The 26,295-nt window shown below is 35.9% G+C and overlaps 1 protein-coding gene across 5 annotated transcripts; it reads left to right on the forward strand.

Moving 5' to 3' along the window:
• The first annotated feature begins 297 nt into the window (after window positions 1-297).
• ING3 (inhibitor of growth family member 3) lies at window positions 298-24,188 on the forward strand. 5 transcript variants are annotated; one of them, XM_004329063.2, is made up of 12 exons: window positions 302-461; window positions 715-786; window positions 3,361-3,461; window positions 5,359-5,424; window positions 13,694-13,790; window positions 15,620-15,691; window positions 16,529-16,648; window positions 16,901-17,058; window positions 17,660-17,853; window positions 19,159-19,351; window positions 21,683-21,721; window positions 23,259-24,188. In XM_004329063.2, exons 1-12 carry the CDS (start codon window positions 434-436, stop codon window positions 23,373-23,375), a joined length of 1,257 nt encoding a protein of 418 aa, XP_004329111.1. In that variant the 5' UTR covers window positions 302-433; the 3' UTR covers window positions 23,376-24,188. The 5 variants fall into 5 exon arrangements, 4 of the variants coding, with proteins under 4 accessions (XP_073665973.1, XP_019780376.1, XP_004329111.1 ...); XM_073809871.1 differs by having other exon boundaries at window positions 17,000-17,058; XR_012334047.1 differs by lacking the exons at window positions 13,694-13,790; window positions 16,901-17,058; window positions 17,660-17,853; ... (1 more) ...; window positions 21,683-21,721; window positions 23,259-24,188.
• The last annotated feature ends 2,107 nt before the right edge of the window (window positions 24,189-26,295 follow it).

Below are 26,295 nucleotides of genomic sequence, written 5' to 3' on the forward strand. Positions count from 1 at the left end.
CTGCAGGCGCATACAACTCCCGTCATTCCCCGTGTAAATATCAACAAATAAACAGAGGCACCGCATTTCAGATTCTGTTGCGCACCGTTCGCAACGGCGCTTGGTTTTTGTAGTTTCCACGTGGAGGACTGCCAGCGTGTTCAAGTTTGCTGGGGAGGTGCTAAAACTACACTTCCCACAAAGACGCGGAGGCGGACTCCGGTCGGCCTACGTCAATGCTTCAGCCAGCCAATGACCGCTCCGGGCGGCGGTGAGGCAAGCGCTGTCAGGAGCCAAAGTGGTTTTTTTTTTTTCTTTTTTTTTTTTTTTTCCGCCGAAGCCGAGCGGGCGCTGCTAGCGGAGGCGCCATATTGGAAGGGACAAAACTCCGGCGACAGCGAGTGACACAAATAAACCCTTGGACCCCCTCGCTCCCCCACCTCTGAGGGCCGCGATGTTGTACCTAGAGGACTATCTGGAAAGTGAGTGGGCGGCACTGGCGGGCCCGACTTGGGGACCTGCGGGCGGGCGAGGGCGGGAGTGGACGGGCTGGCGGGATGGCGGGAGGGAGGGGGAGGCGGGGGATGTTTCTTTCTCACGGTAACTGGCAGCCTCGCTGTGGGCTGCCGGCTCCCTCGACCCCCCCCGACGCACGCACGCACGCACGCACGTAGCGACGTATGCGCGTACTTTCGCCTTTGGCCCCGCCCCTCTGACGGACTCTCCCATTGACAGTGATTGAGCAGCTACCAATGGACCTGCGGGACCGCTTCACCGAGATGCGCGAGATGGACCTGCAGGTGCAGAGTAAGTCGGCGCGTTTGCCCTTGTTCGCTGCGCGCGTTCAGTGCCAGACTTACTTGCCATCGACACCAGCGACTCTGCTCTTTGGCTCTCCTCCGGCTCACTCGCTAGTACAGAAGGAGTTGTCCAAAAGAACCGGCAATGCCAAATCTTGCCTCTTCTGTCTCCCACGCTAATTTTCTCCTGGCTTTTACAAGAGAAGGTGGCATTAGAGCACGTGTGCTCCTTTCTCGAATTTGTGACTGTGCAATAAAAGTTTCTATACCTTCGTTGAGAATGTAGATATGTTTTAGTGCACGTCGGCATACATGTTGCGAAGATTTTGACTTGAGACTTCATGTATAGAACATAGATTTCAGCATTTATATTTTTGTTGAAGTTCATGCTAATCAAAATTCAAGAGCGGACAACACATAGAAGCACAGGTTATATGTAGTTCTTTAGAGACCCTGGTGAACTTGGAATGTCGCATTTGAAAAGTTACACATTAAAGGATACATTCTCAACTGTCAACAATATGGTAGCTTCTCAGTCAAAATAAGAAAGTAAATAAAATTTCACTGTAAAGCTTCTTGTCTGCTGTAACAAAAATTTTGACTTTTCTTCTTTCAGTTATAGCTTGGTAGTCCGGAGACGTGTTCCCCAAAATAACCTTGCTCTTTCATAGAACAGTATTTAATTTATTTGATCTTTTTTTTCTGTGAAGTTTCTTTAAAGAGTTTATGATTCAGAGAGGGTAAAGAATAAATACCTTTGGAGATAAAAAGGTAAATACTTAGAGCAAAATTTCGAAACAAGAAAACAGTGCTGAGTACCAAATGTATGTCCATCATGCTCTGAAAGAACCTCACACACCTTCCCCCTTTGTGAAATGAATATAATATAGCTGTTCCAACTATCTTGTAGAGATACTATATTAAAAATTTTAAATGTGAAATATACGATACATAATTAAAATGTATAATCAAGTGTACTTTGTTGGCTTTGTGTCACTCCTTTTGTTTGGAGAAATGTAAGTACTCCTTAATTGTTTGAATAATATTAATGGCTGGCCTTCATGGGGTGTATCTGCAGATGTTTCTTGATCCCATGTGTACCAGCTATGTTTGGAGTATACATAGAATTAGGATTGAGATAAGTTTCTTGTGCTGACAGGTTTTCTTCTTAGAAGAGTAGGGTTGGGGGAAGATCTGGGTTTTGGGATATGATAGAGAAGAAAGGAGTATCATGGAAAGCGATCAGAAAACAACATTCCAGAGTGCGGGAGTCTTGAGGTAGCTAAGAACCTGCCCCCCTGCCCCTGCTTCTCTGCCCCACCATGCCACACACTTCCATATCCAGTGTTCGTGAATATTCTTTTGTTAGCCTCCTGTCGGTTTTATGTGGTGCATAATACAAGGTGATACATCATGGAAATCACCTTCTGTTCAGTGGATTGCAGTGTGGAAGTCTGAATTGTGTGTTGTTTCTCCAGCTTGCTCACGAAATTCATTTTAACTTTAATGTAGTTGAAATGCTAAATATTTGCTCAAGTAGTGTTTTCTACAGGATTGAACGTAGATTTTATCATCAGACAGATCTGAGTTCATTTTAGGGCTTTACTAACTTATTCATTGGCTTTGACCACATTGCCACTTCTGAGGGATTTTTATTGTCTTGCGGATTAAAAGAAATACAGATAAATTAGAAAGTTTAGTACCTGATACAAAGTGGGCATTCAATAAAGGGAAGTTGTTATTTTATGCTTTCATTACAAATGTTAAGTCCTCTAGCAATTTGGACTTGATAATGTAAGTTAGAGGTTTTTTTAAACTTGCATTTTTTACAATAATTAGAATTATCTAAAGTGAATAGGTATTATGGATTAACAAAAGGTATCTCTTTGTCAAATAAGTTAGGAAATGCACTATTATGCACTGCAGATCTCCAAAACAGTATAGTAAAACAGTTTTCCTCAATTTACGTAGCAACAAAATCCCTTTTATTTATTTTTCCTTTTTTAGCAGACATAGAATTGAAATGACTATTCTTAGCACACACTTCAGGAAAAACTTATCTAGAACAAATAATAATGTGCGTTAAGTGAATAAATGATTGTACCTACCATGTTCAGTCATGATATGAGATGATGGGGTGCTTAATGGTATATAGCAAGAGGTTGAAACCTTTTTATCACATTTTCTTATTGAAATAAATGAGAGGATTATCAAGTGTTGATTTCAATAACAAATCGTGTTTCAGCATATTTGGCTGACTTTATACTGTTAGTTTTTGACCCCAAGCCTATACTATTCAACAGCTATGGTATAGAATCTATCTACATTGTTGACTACTTTGACTATTAGAAAAAGTTTAGAAGTAACAACAAAAATAAATTGTCAGTAGGGAAAATTGTAGCTTTTTTTTTAGTAAGGTAATTAAGGCACCATATATTTACATTATTAAAACATGACATATTTAAGTTACAGACCAAGTAAAACAGTGTATGTGCTCAGATATTTTTTTCTTTCTTCACACCAAAGCATGTATATTCAGTGTATGAGTTTGGTCATCTAAGTATGAAATGTTATGTCCTAGATGCAATGGATCAGCTAGAACAAAGAGTCAGTGAATTCTTCATGAATGCAAAGAAAAATAAACCGGAGTGGAGAGAAGAGCAAATGGCATCCATTAAAAAGGTATGTTCAACACTCTGGATGATTTATCTGTGAATTTTTGAGACCCTCTGAGGAAGCTATTTTAAAATTAAATAGTTTGGGGCATATCAAAATGAGGGAAAGTTATCAATAGCTCTTTAGAATTTAAACGTGACTTATAAAATTAAAAATGATGTATTAAATGTTAGAGCTTCAGGTATAGGAATTTATTTTATATATAAATTTGTTTGTTTATTTTTGGCTGTGATGGGTCTTCATTGCTGCGCGTGGGCTTTCTCTAGTTGCGGCGAGCCGGGGCTACTCTTCGTTGCGGTGTGTGGGCTTCTCATTGCAGTGGCTTCTCTCGTTGTGGAGCACGGGCTCTTGGCACACGGGCTTCAGCAGTTGTGGCTTGCGGGCTCTAGAGCACAGGCTCAGTATTTGTGGCACAGGGGCCCAGTTGCTCCGCAGCATGTGGGATCTTCCCGGACCAGGGTTCGAACCCGTGTCCTCCACACCACTGCGCCACCAAGGAAGTCCAGGAATTTTTAATCATTGAAGCATCTTGGTAATTTAGAAAATTATTTCAATAATTAGTGACTCATTAGAGAGTCACAAAACCATTTAAAAAGTACATTTTTTCTTTTAATTTGTTTTGTTGTAGTTACAGGTAATTAAAGTTGCCTTGTATTTAAATGTGTATTGTCTTCCAATTTGGGCCACATACTGGGGTGAAAATTAGCAACGTTGAAGCATATTTTATATATTGCTAGGTACCTGGGTTGATGGAATCATAGAAGAACAGAATCCTGAGAATTGAAAAGATCTTTAAAAAATATTTAGTTTAAAACTCTTAATTTGTACATCAGTTGGTCCTAGAAATACAGAATTCTTTGAGTTTTTGTTAGTTTTATAGTACTCAGAGCTCTCTTCCAGTTTAGAATGGATATCAGCTCTCCCCTCAAGGTTTGCTTTAAAGGTGTGATTTAGTTTATTTGGGGATACGGTGGAAAAACTACTCACAAGCCCTCAGTTTGGTCATGACTGTGCCATTTGACTGTGTGACATGGGACAGGTCCTTTAATACCTCTGAGTAATAATGGCTCCCTTACCCCCAACCTTCATAGAATTGTTCAAGAATCAACTGAGAAAGAAATTTGAAAACTAGTTGTGTTGTTTATTTTACCACATGGGGGGAATGTTATTTCTGTTAGGAGCAAAAACTTCAGAATCTTTTATAGAATTAGTCCTGACTTGGAGGATATCTGGAGGCCCAGGTGTGTGTGAGTATAGACTTCACATATATGCATCCTAAAGTCATTCATCATGCCTTTATCCTATTAGGTTTTTGAGGTAGCACGGCTTGGATATACCCTAAAAGTCTGATACTTAATGGAACTTCATAGAATTTTTAAAAAATAATTTGCTTTATACAGGGGAGAAATCTAAAGTATTGGTTGATTATATGAATTGATACCTAGCTTAAAATGAGAATTATAGAACAGTTGGAAACAATGGACATGCAGGTCAGAATCCTTTCAATAGTTGCTTTTATAACAAGTTTTAAAAATGGTTAGCATAAATACTCTTTACAAATTAGATAAGTCTTACATCTTAAATAACATTTATTTTTGAAGAAAAAGAACTATTCATTGGCTCACATAACTTGTACTAGTATAGAGGCTAGACTTGGATGATATTTATTTTTTATTTATATCTTTTCTAGGAATTCTGAACATCTTCCTTTAATCCTTGGCTGTTGTCTAAAATTTCTAATCTTACCCTGTTCCCACCCTATCCCTAACTGGATTTTTATTGCTAATGTGTAATGACTGACAGTGATAACAAGCTATGATAATGAAAAATGCAGTTATATGTCCTGCATACACATATTTTTAAATTATTAATTTATTCTTGAAACACGAATGTTTTTATTCAGGATTACTATAAAGCTTTGGAGGATGCAGACGAGAAGGTACAGTTGGCAAACCAGATATATGACTTGGTAAGTAAAGTTAATGTGCATGCTATGCTGTATTTGAATTATGGATTATGTTTTAAATGGTGTTGGCTTATATGTAATAGGAAGAACAGACTAAACTGAATTATTGCTCTCTTGATCCCATTTAATTTCAGAGTTCAGTGTCTACTTTTTGGTTTCTTTGTGGAAGAGAGCCAGAGAGTCCACAGTCAGTAGTAGGTCAAGAACCTTATATTTTAGCCAAATCTACGTTGCTATAAGATTGTAGCTGATGTTAGACTTTTTTTGTTTTTTTAACAAAAATGGGTGTTTATTATACTAATCCTTATCTTCTTAAGGGAGTGTGCTTACTTGCCTGATAAATCATCTTGAGATTGTTTCTGTGACAAAATACACGTAAGAGTACTATGTTGATAGTTCTTGGTAGTCTGATTAAAATGAAGAAGAGACTTATTTCAATCTGTGTTAATGGATAGCACTCAGCTGTCTATTAAGTGACGTCAGTAGATAGCACTCAGCAACTGGCACAGGTGGCAAAACTGGGAAACATGATTAAATGAACTTTAAAAACAGGGTTTTTTACAGTAGCAGCAGCACTTCTTAAAGATTGAAATCACCAAGAAGACAGATACATGCAATATTTCTCAAATTGGTATAATTATGGGTTTTTTTAATGTAACGCATCTTCTCCCAAAGTATATACTTTAGGAAATACTCATTTCTGATTCTTTCTCAAAGCAAGTTAAAGCTGAAGACAAATGCTCACTTTTGATTAACTTTAGCATATGGATTCATATCTTATTTTTGTAGTCTTGTGTGGATACAGTTTTATTACTGAACAGATACATGTTAATATAAATGTCATTGGTGTGCATGACACAGATAAAAGGTACATATCCCATTTGGTATACATTGTGAATGCTATACTAAACTAGAAGCATTTGTCATGTAAAACCACAGAAAATGCTTAATTGTTTTTACATAGTGAAAATATTTTAATGGATATAAAGACCTAGACTCTTTTGCTCATACAGTTAGTCTGAAAACAGTTTCATTAAAGATACTGACTAAAGGAGGGTAGAGTGGGCTGGTGGCTTGATTTACTGTGGAACGAAAACCAAAAAATATTCTAAATTGTTTTGGTCTTGAATTAGGTCTATAAACATAGAGAAAGACATTTATGTTTGAATCCAGGACTAATTTGTTTAAAACATTCTTTCTCATATGTAGTGACTAGGTGTCAATCTTTATTTAGAAACTGCCTGCTTTTTAAATCATATAGCTCTTTGGTTCCAATCTTTTGTTTATATTTTATTTTACTACTTTTTACACCTTTATTAAAAGTACTTCATGCATTTAGAAAAAAATATGTATAACAAATATATGCTTTTTAAATGTGTGTGTGTATCCATCTCTTGTTTACAAACCACACTCTTCATCCACTGTGTACTTGGTGTAATGGAGTTTTATGTGGGTACAATGGAGGAATGAAGAGTAAATGCTATAAATGCGCCTGTCCTCAAGGCGTCTGTTAACTAGTTGGGAAGACATGCCCACAGAGACATGCCCATAAGTAAAGTGGAGAGCCTGTATAGAAACATGTTAACAAATAAAGATTAATACAGTTGGGTATTAAGGGGATCTGGTAAAAGACTGACCTAAGTCAAGCAGAGTTACTGTTGATTTCTTGGAGGGTATGAGATGAGTTTTGAACAGAATTTATTCAGAGCCTCGGGGGCCTGGATTCAGGTATTGTATTGAGGGGAAAGCATTTCACTCAGAGGTAATGGATAAACACAGAATGAAAATAAAAATTAGTAACTTCTTTGAGGGAGATAGGTTATTTAGGCTAGAGATTGAAGGAATAACAGGTGATGTATTAAATTTAATACAATGTAATGAATGTAATAAAAAGCAAGGACCCATAATGGATTCTTGCAGACGTGAGTTCAGCTACTTCACTGACAGTAAGACTTTGCAAAAGTTATTTAATACTGGAACCTCAGTTTCCTTATCTGTAAAATAGCAGTATTAATTTGTGCCTTAAAGGAAGATTTGAATCAATCTCTCTCTCTCTCTTTTTCGACAGAGATATAGAGACAAATATAGATACATCTGTATACATATGTCTATATCTGTCTCTGTATATCTCTTATCTATATCTGCGCGCGCGCGCGTGTGCGCGCGCGCACACACACACACACACACACACACACAGTGCTCGTAGCTTGGCAGATAGTAGGCACTCGCTCTTTAAAAAAACTCACTTCATCTCATTTCTCTATCAAGTTTTCTACTTTCCTGAAGCCACTGCTTCCCTTTCAGCTCTGCCAAGTTAAACCTGTTTTTTTTTTTCCATAGTCCCCCATTATTTATTTCTAAGACTGCCTTTTGTCTTTTCTCTACTCTTTCCTATCTCTGTCCCTTTCTTTCCCTCCCCTTTTCTTTTTGTTACTCCCCCCTTCTTCCTTTTTAAAGACTCCATTGCTATTCCAGGTGACCACGATATCCTTAATATAAAATCCATTCTTCTTGAGACTTTATGTTAATTTATTATCTTCCCGCCTTTGTGGCCTTTCTCAGTCTCCTTGGGTATCACTCAGAGCGGTTGCTGTTCTGAAGGGTTCTGTCTTTGACCTGCATTGTTTCTTACTCTGTTCAGTGGTTCGCATGTAAAGGTAGTTTTCTTCTCATCTTCAGCCCCAACTCCAGAGGCTGATGAGACCAAATGCCACACGGTAAAGCACTGTTGTGATGCCAGTTTTACCCCCTCCCCGCCACACTCACCACCCAAGCCGAGAAACATTTCTCCATTACTTTTCCATGTGTGTGCTCAGTTTTAGCAATTATGCAATAATTATTCTTCAAGCTCAAACTTCTCCTCTGAGTCTGTTCTTATCTGAGAATTCCTAGGCCCTGGAACTCATTGTATTAAGACTTAAGTCTTCTTGTTTTACTTCTTTCACTAGCATCACTTATCATGAATAAATAATTGTTAAAATGTTAAAATCAATTATGCACCCTTATTAAATTCCTATAACATTTAACAGGTGAGAGCTTAGAAGGCCCTGTGCTTCAGAGGTGAATAGATAGGATATAGTGTAAGCGTAAAAATACAGTAATTTTTATTTATAGATCCTTTACCCAGTAAACAATGGTACTTGTATTTATACAGTTCTACCTAGTGGGAGAGTATAACTTTCACTCATACAGCAAATATTTATAGATCTCCAACTATGCGTGGTAACTGGTGCTGGATGGGCAGTAATGATACAGACAGGCAATGAATATAGGCAAACTAGATTATTGGAGATTTTGGTAAGTGCTGTGAAGGAAATAAACATTGTGGAAAGAGGGGGAAAGAGTGAGTCACTGGGGGAGGCTTTAAGAGTCTACTAGTCAGGATGAGTGTAGTCTAAGGAGGTGACACCTGAGGCAGTACTTGGAAAGCGAGAAAGAGCACAGCCATGTGACAGGCTTAAGGAAGAACATTTCAGGCAGGTGATGGACCAAGTGCAGTGTCTGAGGTGCAGTGTCTGAGTCTCCTTGGGTAGACTGACAGGTTGCACCAGGAAAGAGGCCAGTGTGCTTGGTGTGTTGTGGGAAAGAAGAGGGTGTGAGCGGGGCAGGCAGAGGCCGGCACGCGCAGGCCTAAAAGCCGATGAAGCAGTGTTTTTAGTCTACGAGCAGGGGGAGGCCAGTGTAAGATTTTAAACAGAGGAGTGGGACACACCTTAGAGGACATTGTATGTATGGCTTTGCTTAAACATTATATTATTATGGAAATGTCAAGTAAGCAGGTATTATTGTTACAGGTTTTGAGATACAGCAATTGAGTATATAATTGTGTTTGATTTTGCCCCTCAATGTTTTCTGTAGCACAATATTTAATTGTATTATTTTTCATTAAAATATTTTATTTACTTTTAAAATCAATAGTAAGCTTTCTATTCCTGGGACCAGCACTGTACTGACTACCTCATTTATTAAGGAAAAAAATCAGACTGCATAAATATTCACAAATGAAGAAATTTGTGGAACTAGGGGTTCACTGGAACGAACCGACGCTTTATTTAAGAGGGTTTAGTGAAATTTGACTAACAGACTAAAAAAAATCTATCTTATTAAAATAATTTCCTTCCAGAATCCTGATGTTCATAGGCTTTAAACACTTTTTGGTGTTCCTCAGTCAGATGTCACTGTCATAAGGCCACATTAGATTACAATACCTAGTAAAGGTGATTTATATATACGCTGATAAAGCTTGAGCTCTTGGTTAATGCTTGAATGGTTTTAGCAGCCTCTTACAGCGCTAAATACCCTTGAACTTGCTTCTTTTTTATATCCTGGTTTATTCCTGAGATGATTATATTTCAGGCCCACATTTTACCTATAAATTTGAGAATTCCTCATCCGATACTCTAAATAAGGAAATATATTATGTGAGCTTGACCTTTTGATTTGTTTCCTATCCTTATTGTCTTTTAGGAGAATGATTAGATGTAGTTTATGTGCTAAGGCCTTAAGTATTTGATTCACCCTAAAGATGGATCAGATTTTCATCTAGTTTAAATTTAATTCAGGATATGAAGAATCATTTTCATGACTTACCATCAGAGAAATGATTTGCCATCATGTTTCCTTTTTATTCCCCAGTTTACCCTCCTGATGCCCTATTACTAGATCTTTTCATGGATAGAAATTTCTCTCTTATTGCCATGGATTTCCACTTAGAACCTTGTAGACTGAGTGCTCATTGTGAAAGGGCAAACTTGACATCTAACTTTTAGAATTTGACAGTGTTGGAAGCCATAAAATCATGGAAAAACTTTTAAAAAGCTTTATTCAGTTCAGTTTGAGTCCATCAAGTGATACATTTTAAAATTTGAATATTGGAAAACTGGGAGAGACAAAAGAGAAAGAATAAAGGATTACAGCTCTATGCAAAAATAATTAAAGGGTCAGGATTTTTTGTTTGTTTCATGCAGAGGGGCCAAGGGTGACTTAAATATTTTATGATCATGAATATATTAACAAATAATGTTGACAGAATTTCCTTTGCCTCTGTAAAGGTCAGAAAAAGGACACTAAATTTAAAGAAGTTATGATTTGGGGTTGTAGGATATGATTTAGGGTTGTAGAATAAGGACCTTTTGTGACTAGCATTTATTGACATTAAGTGGGGAGCAGATCAATAATTAGACTCTGTGGTCAGCCTTGTGTTAGAAATCTGTGGTTAATGGAAAATCTCTCGATTGGATCAGTACCCTCTTTACCACTATAAATCAGTCTTACAGGGTCAGGTGTTTGTAGAGCGGTACGGTAACTTGGGTTCTTGCTTCACCTGATATCTGGGGGGCCATTATGGAGCTCAGCTAGGATAGGTGCTTTACCCATTCAGAATCATGTAGGTAGAGGGAATGCACTTAATAATAGGTTTCAGATACGTTCAGTGCAGCTCTTGCTATTGCTGTTTAATACTGTTTAAGTATCCTGGTGCTTTATAGCTTAAGTTAAATCTTGTGGTCAACTTCTTTCCAACTCCTAATTTGATTTAGTACGGCAGTGGTGAATCGAATAAAAAGAATTCTCATTGTTTGATAATTGCTTATAATATTAATCAGTTCGTAATCTTTTTTACCTACCAGTGGGAATGATTGAAAGCTCCCTTACAAAACTCCCCACCACAATGTGGTTAAGACTTTTCTGTATCTGTTTATTTTAATTGTGAATTCAGTTTTTCGAGTTATTAACTCTTTGGGTTCCACTGCTTTTTCTGAACTATCTGATATTGGGAATTCCATCATTATTTCCATGTTTTCAGGTATAATAAACATTATTAGTGCTATCTTAAAAGATAATTAAGCAATTCTTAAATTCAGGGGTGGAATGAGTTAGGGAGGTATGTATGGTTTCTTCATCTCACCTCGATCCCCCCCCCCGCCCGCAACCGAGATTCTAACACTTCCTCTCTATACTGTCTGCCCCTATGACAGGTCACACCAGACTTTGTTTTTCTCTGAGAATTCTGTTTGTCTTCTTGTCTCTATACACTCTTTAGTTCTTTAATTATCACTCCTTTCCACCTGTTTGAAAACAATCCATTCTTTACTATCTAACTCGTTTATAATTCCTTTGTCTACAATAGCCCAATATTATATTTTTTCTTTATGTGCTACTTCTCACCCTTTCTCGCTGTTTTTTATTTGTTACATCTAGGAGATTTTTATTTGTTTGTTTATACCTTTACTGTGTTAAAAATCTTACATAAATCTTGATTTGTCAGCTAAATTTTAATTCCTATGAAGGCAGGGATTCGCTCATTCTTCAGGTATTCTCTGTTTACCCAGTGCCAAGCACACGATAGGAACTCAATATTTATTAGTAGTATAGTTGTAGATAAGAAAGGCGGTGGAGTATTTTCATTGCATTAAGTAGACTTGGAATTTAGATATGAGTATTTTTTCTGATTTCCCTTGAGATTAAATTTTGACAATGTAAGAGATATTCTTGAATAACAGGTCTGTGTTCACACTTTATTATTGGAAGGGAGTTTCCATTAAAAAGGATGCTCAGTTACCTGCAGGTTCTTTGAATAGTAGCATGTGTCTATAATACGTGACCCTATAGAATTTTAAATATTGTAATTACAACTTCTACCAAGCTCTGAAAAATTATGTGTGAAGATGGAAGGAAAATTGGGCCTTGAATTATTGAAAAATCATAAACCAGCATCCCAATGATGACTGTTAATATACAAAATACAAATAATAAGACAATATTCTTATTTTTTTTCAATTTGAATTCTATTACTTTGAGTTAAAAAATTGGCTTCTGCATGCGGAAGTTCAGAGGGCAATGTTAGGTATAAACAGTGAAGCACAATCTATTACAGATAGATCAGAGTTAAGTCTGATTTTTATAATGCACTAGTTATTGAATTTGGGCATGTTGCTTAACCCTTCTGAGCTTTAGTTTCTTCACTTATGAAATCGAGACAGTAATAACCTATCTCAAAAGATTAGAGCAAGGACTAGAAAACATAAACCTTCCAATGCACCAAACACATTAGTGGCATCTAACACCCACAAGTTGTCTTTTGCTACTCTTCTTCCCCACTCCCTCATTTAGATACACATTATTTAATCGAAAGTCTTATTTAAATTTTTTGCCCTCTGGTGTATCATAGCATTTTGACATTTGTGAGGAAGTTACTCTTAAATATAACAGTGATTAAGAGGGAAACTAGAGTTTGAAAAAGAAAGATGTTGACAATAATGTGACATGAATATTTTTCAAGACTTGGTGTTTTTTGGTTTCACTTCAAAGTAGTAAATTTGAATAAGTATTGAAAAAATTTAATATTAAGCTTTAAAAATACATTGACTTGTTGCTAGTTTGAGGTGTCATAAAATTTTCTGAAATCAGTCCAAAGATGTCTAGGTGAATGAGAAAATACAATTTTGCCACCTTAACCAAGGGCAACAGTATTACAATAAAACTCTTTTTTTTTTTCTTTGTGGTACACGGGCCTCTTACTGCCGTGGCCTCTCCCGCCGCGGAGCACAGGCTCTGGACGCGCAGGCCCAGCAGCCATGGCTCACGGGCCCAGCCGCTCCGTGGCACGTGGAATCCTCCCGGACCGGGGCACGAACCCGCGTCACTTGCATCGGCAGGCGGACTCCCAACCACTGCGCCACCAGGGAAGCCCACAATAAAACCCTTTTGACCAAGCTCTTTGTGGAATGGCATTTTCTGGCTAAAAACCCTTTTGTTTCAACTCTTTACATAAATGTTTACAAGTATAATGGTCCACTCTCCTGCCTTAGAGAAATGTATGTATAGAATATAGGAGCCTCTTTGTTTGTAGACTGAGGATCTTTCATTCCTTACTGAGACAGTTATTATGGTCTGGCAGTGTGGATGGCCTTGTTATAAGTAGGAGATTAGGCTAAAAGTAATTGTAGGGCATACTAAGAACTGTTACCAACCCTCCTGTACCACCCACCGCCCATCTTTGCTTTACTTTTCATATCCTACTTCTTCCAAACATTTTCTAACAAATTGCGATTCTGGTTTCTTAAAACTTAAAATTTATTCAAGGAAACTTCGGAGATACTTAGCCTAGCACCCTCATGTTATAGATTAAAAACCTGCAGTGTAGGTTAATTGACTTGCTCAAGGATACAAAGCAGATGCGCTAAAAGAAATAAAGATTTAGGTTTCCTCATTAAACTGACACTTTAATAGTGTCCCAAATTGTGGTGGTTATCTTTGATCTTCTTTGAAACAGGTAGATCGACACTTGAGAAAGCTGGATCAGGAACTGGCTAAGTTTAAAATGGAGCTGGAAGCTGATAATGCTGGAATTACAGAAATATTAGAGAGGCGTAAGTAAACTTTACAGTTTTGCATCAATGTTGGACAGTACATGTGCACATCATTGAGGAGACACACGTCCCGCAGAGGCTTCTCAGGTGCTGCTCCTTGGTGGACGGTGGCACCTGGTTGGGATAGCTTGGTCCCCAGCAGTTGGACTGTTTGGGTCACGGATACTTGGAGAGATAATATATCATCCACTCACTCTGTATGAAAATAACATATTAAGTCATTCCATTTTTTAACATGGATATATGCTAGTAAGATGAGTAGTAGGAACAAAGATTTAAAGGAATACAACCATCTAGAAACAAGTCAGCCATCTGGCATTACGTGTTTTGACTTTGCCCTGCCAGTTTATGCACTTAAGTGTTGAGGAAGGTTGTTATTTTTTCTTCTTAAGGACTGCCTTAAAGCTTTCCCTCAGCTGTGTTACTAAGAAAGATTTTAATGAGTTCTTCAACACTTCCTCTTTTTCTCAAGAAGTCTTTCCTAAACTTTCTCTTATCAGCAAGAAACCATTTTAATATTTCTCTGCAAGACTCGACTTGATCTCCTGCTATAATTTACTCTTATCACTTCTAGGGTTTAACTCAGGAGACTTCCCCAAAATGGAGACATGAGCTCTGATTCTTTAACTAATTTAGCTCTTCCAGCCTAAATAGATAACGTCCATAAAATCAGATAGTGCTATGCTAAGCCCAGAGTAGGCACTCACTAAATGTTAGTTGAATCAAGTCAGTATTATGGCTGATTTCTAGTAGAATTTAATTAAAGGATTCAAGCATCTCTTTTCTTGGTGCATTTCAACAGCAAGAAATAGGTACAGCAACATGTGCCTATTTCTACACACAGATGAAAGGTTTCTTTAGAGTGTTAGGTTACATATATCTCTGTTTATATACTCACTAGATGTCAGCTAGGGCAGCAACCACACATGAATCCATCTTGGTACCCATAGTTGCATGTTTGTATTCAGAAATAGATCCATCATTTTAGATGATCATCTTATTTATTTGTGATACTTTTATTCCAGGGGGACCCTATCTGAAGATAATAAGTATTTTGAGGCAAAATAAAATATTTTATTTTATTTTTTTGAAATGCTGATGGTAGCTGTGAGTAGCAATAAGCCATGCCTATTCAGTACTGCAGGAAGGTTAATGAAGCATCCTCTGTAAGGACGCAGACATATGAAAGTAAATTAGATCAAGTTATAAAAATTGCTCCACCCTGTGCCCTGCCATAATTTCATCTCAAGGGATCAAGATAAACCCAGGAAATTTCATTAAAAGTATTTTAAAGCTTGGCGGTAGAGATTCCATGCATCACTTTTCACAAACAAAATCCCTAACTTCTTTTAGGAAGTCTTTACTATCGCATGTCATTTTAATGATCAGAGGATTTTCTTTCATATAGTAATGTCCCATTGCCTAATACTTTAGACTCTCCCATTAAAAGGTCTTCAGCTCAGTAACTCTAGGTTGAGTTTTTCAGATCAGTAATGGAGTTACAATACCCATTCATCCACTTATGTTGTACCAAATGTCGTGAATTCCCTAACTCAGACATTAGCGTGCTTTGACCCATTTTGTACTTAAGGTGAATATTGAAAAATAGGTTACTTATTGTTTAGAAAGAGGATCAGATTGGCTCAGGGTAAAATTGGCAGTGGTGACCCTCTAATGTGTTTGGCTAAAATGATACAGGCATAGGCATCAGAGCTTGCCAGTTCTTTGCTGGTCAAGGGTACAGAATGCCTGTATTTGATTGATGTGTAAAGAAGTTCTGTGGCGATATCATGTGGTATATCTCTATGCCTCTCTTCTTTTTTTTTTAGGATCTCTGGAATTAGATACTCCTTCACAGCCAGTGAACAATCACCATGCTCACTCACATACTCCAGTGGAAAGTAAGTTTGATTTAGGACAGCTAAAATTTTAAAGACAATTAAAAATTCATTATATTATCTATGTATTCTCTTTCACTAGCTTTACACAACCAATTGAGAAACGAATATCCTCCCCTTTTATTTTGTGAGATGTATTTTTTTTCATTGCAATTACTGGCAGATTTATCTTCTTTATTTGGGAAGAGCATATTTGATTTGGGAACAGGTAGTCTGTTTTCCCTGGAATTCATTGCGGAAGAACATGTGGTACTAGTAGCAGTGTATACTGACTACATACAGATACCTGATTCTCTCCAGGGAGTGTTAGAACTAAGCCAAACAGTAAACTACTTGATTGTGGGCTCTTTGTCTTTTTTATCCTTGCTTTTCAATTTTTTAGCTTACTGTTGACTTATAATAAAGTCTCAAATGGTTGGTGAGTTAGTGAGTAAATGAATGGTTAGTCAGATGCTAGCTGGCTAGATGACCGTATCGGTGCCTTTTTTTGACAGAGCAATTTGATATGAAAGAAAGATTGATTGAAAATTATTTTAAATTGTAGTTAATGTTTTGAAAACAAAATTCTCCTCATGTTATATGTGAAACCATGGTGTATCATGGGTTGTCTTCACTACTTTCCTATTAAAGTTTTTTAAATGTCCAAGCAGTCTGCTCTTACTAAAACAGGTGACACAGAGAGTTCTGTTTGTCCTGTCTTCTCAGAAAACATAATGTTCTGTATTCCATGAGGAACTCAGATCATAACTGTATCAGTTTATAACCAGATGGAGTACAATATTATGCCTTGTCTATAGTTCTCTAAAGTTTAAAAAAATTGAATTTTTTATTTATATTCAGAAAGGAAATATAATCCAACTTCTCACCATACGACAACAGATCATATACCTGAAAAGAAGTTTAAATCTGAAGCTCTTTTATCTACCCTAACATCAGATGCCTCTAAGGAAAATACGCTAGGTAAGTTTATTATCTTAAATATGATTGTTTTCTTTTTTTGTTTGCGTTAAACTAAAGGGAAATGACAGCAATTAAGATTAATTATACAGATTCTTTACCTGGTTAAAGTATACGATAGGAAGAAAGAAGTAAAAATGTGACATGAAAATTTTAAATTTAGTGATTATATCTGTGCTGAGAACTAATATATTTTAAGCTCACTAACTTTATGTTCTCTCTAACCATTTTTATTGCTTCTTTAATTCTATACAGGTTGTCGAAATAATAATTCTACAGCTTCTTCTAACAATGCTTACAATGTGAATTCCTCCCAGCCTCTGGCATCCTATAATATTGGCTCCTTGTCTTCAGGAACTGGTGCAGGGGCAATTACCATGGCAGCAGCTCAAGCAGTTCAAGCTACAGCTCAGGTAAAAAGGAAAAAGGTTTGGAAACAATGTTAAATTTTGTCTAGATCCTTGGCAAACTCAAATAGAAACAACTAGATAGGAACAAAAAGAGTTTTCTTGCATTGTAAAGTTTCATTTTTAAATCATAGTTTTATGATATCTGACATTTTATTTAATGAAATGAATATGCAGAAATTCCCTGATTGATAATGAAAAGTAAAAAATAGATTCATACAACCTCATGCAGATCCCTTCTCATAGTAGTTGCTCATGACACCCATATTCTTGACTGTAAGCCACAGCACCTGCTAGGACTATACTTTATTCTTTCTACCAGTTCCAGGGCTTTCTCTATAGCCTCAGAACGTAGGTTGCCTTGAGTTTGTTCACTTCTGTACTGGTTATCTGTATTCCTTAAGATACCCATCCTGTAGTTACTTCATAACTAGGTAAAAACTGATCTTAAATCTTTACATAAAATAGCTTAAATTACAATGATGAAAATAATGGTTTAAACAAAATAATATTGGATAAGCCAAAATAATGCTGTAACTAGTAAGACTTGAAAAAGAAAATATACATACTTGTATTTATTAATACTACCAATGAATGTCTTTCTAAGATGAAAGAGGGACGAAGAACATCAAGTTTAAAAGCCAGTTATGAAGCATTTAAGAATAATGACTTTCAGCTGGGAAAAGAGTTTTCCATGCCCAGGGAAGCAGCTGGCTATTCATCATCTTCAGCGCTCATGACTACATTGACACAGAACGCCAGCTCATCCGCAGCAGATTCACGGAGCGGGAGAAAGAGCAAGTAGGTTTTATTGCTACAGTAGCCTGTACCTTTACTAAGTATGCAGACTACCTGGCATCCAGCTGGGCTTCCATATATTAAACAAAGGCAGCATGATATGATGGGTCAGGGTGAACTTTGGGGAGGTGGGAAGACATGACATTTCCTTCACACTGACTTACTTTGAAAGGGATGAAGTCTTTAAAAAGTGCTAAGAGACCGTAATTTTTCTAGAGTCTTAAATTGGGTTTATTAATAAATGACTTCTTTTTACTTTCTTTTGTTCATTAAGATAAACCATTTTATGAAACTTTTTCTGCTTATAACACCTTATTTTTTCATGTGTTTCCTGGAAATTTTTTTAAATAAGATTCTTCATTTTGATTAAGAGCAAGTTGTCTTAATTCTTGGTATTACATCCCCAAAATTGAAATTATGAAAATATCCCTAGATTTTGTAGATGAGACTCTTAAGATGATTATATAAAAACCGAACAGCATTTGGCACCATCTTTCCAAAGTACCTGCATATGTTAGGTATTCATACATAGTGAAAGTTCAAATGCTCAGTCAAAAGAATTGTATCATAATTTTATCATAATTTATTCTTTAAATGTATTTTCTGCAAGTAAATGTTGTATTTTCTGGGTTCCTGTACTTTCTGTGACTAAATCTCTAAAAGAATGATCAATGTAGAATTACCACAAAAGTGCTAAATATCTTAAAAATTCATTAATGACCCAAACTTTTTATAACTGCCGATGATAAATTTTTGCATTTTTAAAATTTATTAGCATACGGATAATGGTAAATTTCTTGTGAATTTTAACACTTTTTGTTTCCTGTCCTACACAGGTAAGTATTCACATGTCAGTTGATGGTCATGATTATTTTCATCAAATGCTTCTGTGTATTTGTATTTTAGATTTTGATGAAGAGTATTCAGTTTGCTTAAAAATACAAAGAATGTCTGTAAGGTAGCCATAACTAATACTAATTCTTAAAAGTATTACCTACAATTTAAATCAATGGTAAGTAGTAACTGATTAAAAATTTATTCTAAAAACTTTGAAATATTTTGAAAGAATTTCCTTTAAATATATTTGCTCTCCAGAAAACAAAAATCTCAGATAAAAATAAACTGTTATGAAAAATGTTTTATTGCTCTAAACAATTGTGCTTTTAAATCTGTTTATCAGATTATTTGAGTGTTAAATATTAATTTATACATTTAATGTTATTTCATATCATACCACTTACTTAGAAGTTATTTTCAGGTAACTTCTTATGGATGCTGAGCAAATAAAACTGATACTGTTTTTCTCAGAAACAACAACAAGTCTTCAAGCCAGCAGTCATCATCTTCCTCCTCCTCTTCTTCCTTATCATCATGTTCTTCGTCATCAACCGTTGTACAAGAAATCTCTCAACAGACAACAGTTGTACCAGAATCTGATTCGAACAGTCAGGTTGATTGGACTTATGACCCAAATGAACCACGATACTGCATTTGTAATCAGGTAAAAATCTGACATAGGTCTATAAAAGCATAATCTGAATAAATTAGGAAAAAGAGCTACTCCATTTTTATAGAGTTCTTTTTACTCCAGTTAAAAATACCTTTGCTTCTTTAATATATTTTTCTCCTGCTTCTTATAAAAATGACGTGTTTGCTGTAAATACAAAGAGTATAAAGAAACATATAAGTCATCCATAATCTCAGCCCTCAGATATAACCTACAATTAAACATTTCGATGTACTACTACTATGTACCCCACATGGATGTTGTCTTAGCCTGCTCAGGCTGCCATAATAAAATACAACAGACTGGGCGGCTTAAACAACAGAAATTTGTTTTCTCACAGTTTTGGAGGCTGGCTAGTCCAAAATTAAGGTGCTGGCCAATTGTGTTCCTGGTGAGGGCTCTCTTCCTGGCTTGCAGACGGCCCCCTTCTTGCTGAGTCCTCACATGGTGAAGAAAGAGAGCTTTGGTATCTCTTCCTTTCGTATAAGGACACCAACTTGATTGAATTAGGACTCCACCCTTACAGCCTCATTTAACCTTTATCCTCTCCTCACAGGCAGTCACATTGGGGGTTAAGACTTTAACACATGAATTTTGGGAAGGGACACAAGCATTCAGTTCATAATACATATGTACACAGATACACACATAGGTGTATGTGTATTTGAATTTGACAGTTGGAATCATGGTATGTCCTTTTATGTAACTGGCTTTTTTCACTAAATCATGTGTACTGAACATGATTTTTCTTGTCATTTTTTTCTTCTCACAGTTATCTGTTATACTCTGTACTGTAACTTCTTTGTCAATATTTAGCTATAAATTATTTTAGTGGTTTTATTTTTTAAAAATTACAAATAACATTATGGTAGGCATTTTTTATGTAATCCATTTCATACATCTAATTTCTAGGACAGTCCTTTAGAATTAAAATTAAGTTATAAATATTTGATACCAACTACCAAATTATCTTCTAAAATTTATTACCAAAATTAATAAATTGATGAATATGCCTGTTTCCTAAACCCTGTCCAGCACTGTGTTTTATTCTCTCTTAAAAACCATGTACCAATTTTGATAGTTTTGAATCACACAGTTGTTTCAATTTACCTTAGTAGTAAGATTGGATTTTTTTGGCCATGTTGATTTCTTCTTTTATGTGTTGGCTGATTTTTTCTATCATTTTTGTCACATATAAATATTTTGCTTGGTTTAGTTTTTTAATTCTAAAATTCCAATTTTATGTAGTAATGACTGTCAGCCTTTTTCTGTATGAATTCAGCCATGGATTACATCCTTAGGAAGGCCTCTTCCCCTTTACCCCTTATAAATGTGTCTTGATTTTTAAATGTTTTCATCTGTTGATATGCTTTAATTTCTTCACATTTAAATCTTTAATCTGTCTGCAGTATATTGTGGTTAACAGTGTGAGTTGCCAGTCTGATTTTTAAGAATATGCCATTTAAGAGTTTGCCAGTTCTGCTGTCACCTGATAAACATTTTTTAACGTTAATGATTAAGAATATCCTATAAATATCCTGGCAGTAGAGGTAGATTACCTACAAAAGAACAAAATCAGATTCACCCTAGATTTCCCCTCTATAACACTAAAGACTAGAAGTTGATGAAATATGTCTGTAGAGCTTTGAGGGAGAGATCTAAGTGCCCCCCCGGCCCCTACCCCGCACCCCCACAAATTGTTACCCAGAGAAGTTGTTCATCATGTGCATAGAACCACAAACAGGTATTTTCACTCATGCAAAGAATCAGGAAGTGTGCCATCTAGTAAAATAAACTCTATCTGAAAATGTGTTCAGTTCATTGAGAACTTAAATGAATTCAGGAATTAGGAAGTCATGCTGTAAAGTGCTAGTGAAGAACAGCAAAAAGAAAAATGAGAAAGGACATATAATAAATAGATAATAAGTTCAGAAGTTTCAATGAAATGGGCTATTGACTGCAAAAATATAAATGACCTAACCTGACCCAAGAAAAAGTAAAAAAAAACTTAAGTATGTAAATAATCAAGAAAGAAACTTAAAATCTTTATAAAAGGAACCACCCAAAAAGTTGGCTCCTTTGTCGAGGTAGTCTACAGAACAAATTCTTGCAGACTTTCAAAGAGTACGTAATTTCTGTGTATCTCCCCCTACATCCCAGTCCCAAAAAAACCTTCCAGAAAAAAAAACTGTAAACTGTGTAAAACTATATGCCCTGTTTCTTAATGCAGTTGTATATTCAGTGTATTTCCCTCTATTTTCTTAACAGTATCATAGGTGCTTCTTATATAGTCATAACAAAAATATTTAATTTTCTTTTAACTAGGTATCCTATGGTGAGATGGTGGGCTGCGATAACCAAGATGTAAGTATTAAATTTTTCTATTTAGGAATGAAAAAATCACAGATTATTATTGCTAGAATGTATACTTTTTTGTTTACTGTGTCTCTCAGTATAAGAAAACAGGTTTGAAGTTATGTTAATTATAATAATGCTAGAGTATTCCTCCCCCAAATAGGATAGTATGCCTTAATGTATTCCCTATTTTAACTTTTTTAAAGCTAATTTTACAGTTTTATGTGCAGATTATACTTCTCAAAAGGTGCTACGTTGTATGAAAATTAGAAACACCCTCCTCCCCTTTTGCCAAAGAGTGCTGTGTTTGCTAGAATTCAGTTCACTTATCACAGTGAAGAATTGGAACTTTAGAACAGTACATTCTTTCAGGAAGCATGGTGCTAAGGTGAAGGCTCTAACGGGGGTTATTTTCCTCCTATTAGTGTAGTATTTCCTAAGGTACTCTGCTAGTGTCAGCTGATAAGAGCCACTTCTGATACTAAAAAATAAAGAAGGTTTGAAAGAAAAGAATTCCTATTTATTTTCTTTGAAGCTTAATTTGGGTTAGAGATATGTTTTGAATGCTGAGAATATTTTTGTCTAGTAATTTCCACTCCCTCCTTAACTGTCACACAGCTCAGCCCCCTCTTGTCCATGTTTTCCTCCAGACGGGTAACTGAACCCTGAATTCTAAAGAGGACTAATCAGTAATGTCAAGATCCTAAGGTTAATAATAAGAGTTTTAAATTTTTAAAACAATTTGAAAATTGATCAGGGTTGGCTCATGAAAATGTGTGCTTTCCTGACCTGCCAGGTTCCCAACAACACGTTCACATAGAGAAAGACTTTCCTTCCACTCCCTGTGCAGAACCACTGTGGGCTGTTTGTGATTATTGCAAAACCATTTCAAGAAGACCATTGTAAACTGTCTTCTGGGCGCTTAGTGCAAATGAGGGATGAGAGTTCTGTGAATAGTTCTGTCATACTCTCTCTGATCCCTCTCATTCCCAGTTGTGCTCTTCTAAGTGCTAAGATTTTCTGTGAAAGGGTAGAACCACTTAGTATATTGCACAGTGGAACTCCTTTTCTCTGCATATCTAGGAATAGATACACCAGAAAGGAAACCCAGGGCAATCCTTTATGTCTTAATTACAAGTAGCTTGTTCTACTTTATGAGGAAATGAATAAGGCTGAATATTAAATAAAATCTTTAAAATACATTTACCGCCTATGTGAGAGACCCATCTCACTTCTTCTTGTCCTTGTGAGTTGGTATCAATGTACTCTCCAGCTTAACGGAAATTAGTGAATTTGTGTTCATTATTTAAGATTATGGGAGTAGATTACATGAACCTCAGGGTTAACAAAGATGCACAATTTTCTGTGTCTCCATTTCCTCATCTCTGAAACTTACCAGTTGGACTAAATGAACAACAAATCAGCTCCTAGATGTCAACGTTCTGTTTCCATGGCTCTAATTATTAATATTTAGTCTGCTGGGCATATTTTAACATACTTCCTAATCTTTTACTAAGAACTATTTCTTTGCATTTTTGCTTTCTAGTGCCCTATAGAATGGTTCCATTATGGATGTGTTGGATTGACAGAAGCACCAAAAGGAAAATGGTACTGTCCACAGTGCACTGCTGCCATGAAAAGAAGAGGCAGTCGGCACAAATAAGGGTGGTCGTTTCATTTGAGAAAGAAAAAAACTCCAACATTTTATATAGGACTTTAAAAAAAGGAAAAAAAGAGAGAGAAGAGACAATGCATTTCCAGGCAACCACTTAAAGGATTTACATAGACAATCCTATGAGATCTTGAACTTGAATTTTATGGGTTGTATTTTAATAATGTAAGTAAATTATTTATGCACTCCTGGTGTGCTCTGAATATTATTCCAGTCAGCCTTGGATTATTTCAGTGGCCAACATATGCAGACGTTTGTACTCCTCAACCATTTTCTCCAAGTAATGGGCATTCTATGATTTAGACTTCAAAGAATTCCAACGATGAAGATTTTAAGAAAAGGATTTTATATTCAACAGGTATGTTCTGCTGCATGTACTGTACTCCAGAGCTGTTACGTAACACTGTATATAAATGGTTGCAAAACAAAAAAAAAGTCAGTGCTTCTAAAAAGAATTTAAGATAATGGTTTTTTAAATGCCTTTATAATAAGCTTTGTTTCTTTGTGAAACTAAATTCAGCGGGCTGAAGGAAATGGTTCATGTGATAAAGTGGGCTGGTGTCCTCTAGAGTACCTGGGTACATAAACAGAAATTCCTGTAGGTAAAAACTAATCTGTGCCATTAGTCTTTATATGTTTCTGCATCCAGATAGAGTGCAGTTCATGAGGGTGGGAGGGGGAGGGGCTGAGGGGAAAGGGTGTTTAAGTGATACATTTTTATACCAAATGTGTTTATTTTTTTGTGCAAGTAATCCTTAAGATTGGAATTGTATTAGGTGTTAAAATAAAGTTTTTAAAAAATTACTTGTATTTATACTTCACACTTAATAATGAAAATTTCTTAATTCCAACTAACTTCCGATGTTCATAATCTAAAAAGGACAGAGACCCAGGACACAGAATGCTGCGTAATCTGTTATTTCTTTAATAATGCTTGGAATTTGTGATATGAAAATAAGGGAAAGACGTTTTTAATGCAAATTTGAAAGGCAAATGTATTTTTCTAGAACATCTCCCTGACTTTTCCTTCAGTCTAAGGGACATGAAAGAAGTCTAACTACAGCAGATAAAATGAAAATAATGATTGTAGTTGTTTTGACTTGTGGCAGTGTGGCCAGCGTAAGTAAAGAGAACCCTTGGATTGGAGCTTAAAATTCAGTTCTCTTTTTGATTCTACCACATGTTGGTATGACAGTTAATTCACATCTTTAGTCACTCTGGGCCTTATTAAACCAGGGTGACACTGGCTTCAGGATGTCTATAAAGCACTCCTAAGGTTTTATTCTATAGGTGCTATTTAAATTATAAATTTTGCGTAGTGGAAGTTTTATTTAAGGTATAATATCGAGTCTGGTTGATAGAAAAATCCTTAAAACGTTAGAAATACTTATTATGTTGTATTTCTTTTATATTGAAAGTTACTGGGCCCATCAGATTTCTGCTTTAATCAAAACCACTTATGAGCCTCTTAGAACTTATACAGAAAACTATGAAATCTATGCAATGCTACCCAAAGGGTATGGATTAGATAGGGGATTTCAGAGGTCTCTTTCCAGCTTCTAGATTCCATAATTCTGAGCTGCTGCAGTCTGATTTTATAACTGGACAGCCCATAAGACTAAGTTGTGTTCATTTGTGGGTACTCATGATTTCGTGATACTCAGTATTTTCATGGAGATTTTATAAACCTTTAAAAAATAATATATAATGTAGTATTCAGTTAACTTATTAGCATGTTGCCTGGAGATGCTCAGTGGTATTGTTTAATCTGTATATAATGACTTTTCCAAACTCATTTGTTTTATAGGAATTGGTCAAAGGGAAAAAGCCTTATGTACAGCCTTATTTTAAGAGAAAGTTCCTTGTCAGAGTCAGGAACATCCCTATTTCCAGCTGCTATAGCCCCTTTCAATGTGTGAGTTCCACTACTTAACTAAATCACTCAGAAAAACATTTCGACAAATTTTAAGCTCAGACATTTAATATTTTATGAAGTGTGTATAAAGAAGTAAACCAAAATTTTGTGCAGTTACTTAGTAATGGGTAGAACCTGTTCATATCTGAGATCTATACAATGGGCCAAACATGGAACTACCTCATCAAAAACAAAAACAAAAATGTGGCCAGCGATTAATATTCTTTGTGACATTTACATCAAGGAGTATATGAGCATTTTTGGTATTATAATATACACATTCAAAATCTTTGTTGTACAAAACTTGTGTAAGAGTTGGTGGCACAAAAAATCCAAATGTGGGTTCACAGTTTATAGGTGGTGAAAATTGAGGCCTTACTGCTGTGGAGTGTATATTACAATGTTCATGGTGACACATTTGAAGCAATAAATGGCTTAATTAAATGCCTAAATGAAGCTGAGTGTTTGATAAACATACAGTCACTCTTGTTAAGGGCAGTTCATTTTTTTGCTCTTTTCTCCTTTAAAGAAATTCCACATATTTTAGATTTTTAACCATCTTTGTTTTGTGCAATGTTAGTGCTCTTTGCCCTTAGACCTCAGAAATAGTCTTCTTGATCTAATTAATTAATTATTTTAGTCTTAGAAAAATAAATATTTAATGTACTGCCAGGAGTAAGATTCTCTTTGTAGACGTTGTAGCGTTTTCCTTCAACTCTCACATTTAACAAAAAATCTTTCAACAGATGGGTTTTACGAGTAAAAGAATATCCTCAAAAATGTTCACTTTTGTAATTAAACGTTAAGCACTTAGATGTTGAAAATACACAGATGAAGGTATTCGTGTGTATATGGGCGTATGTGTGTGAGTGTGTGTGTGTATGTTGGTGGGGGAAGTGGGAAAGGATGGACATGTTGACAAGTAATTGCTGTATTTTGATAAGTGCTATAATAGATGGATGTACAAAGTATTCTAGGAACACTGGGAAGTTTAAC

This window comes from Tursiops truncatus, chromosome 9 (genome assembly GCF_011762595.2).
Source record: "Tursiops truncatus isolate mTurTru1 chromosome 9, mTurTru1.mat.Y, whole genome shotgun sequence".
NCBI lineage: Eukaryota > Metazoa > Chordata > Mammalia > Artiodactyla > Delphinidae > Tursiops > Tursiops truncatus.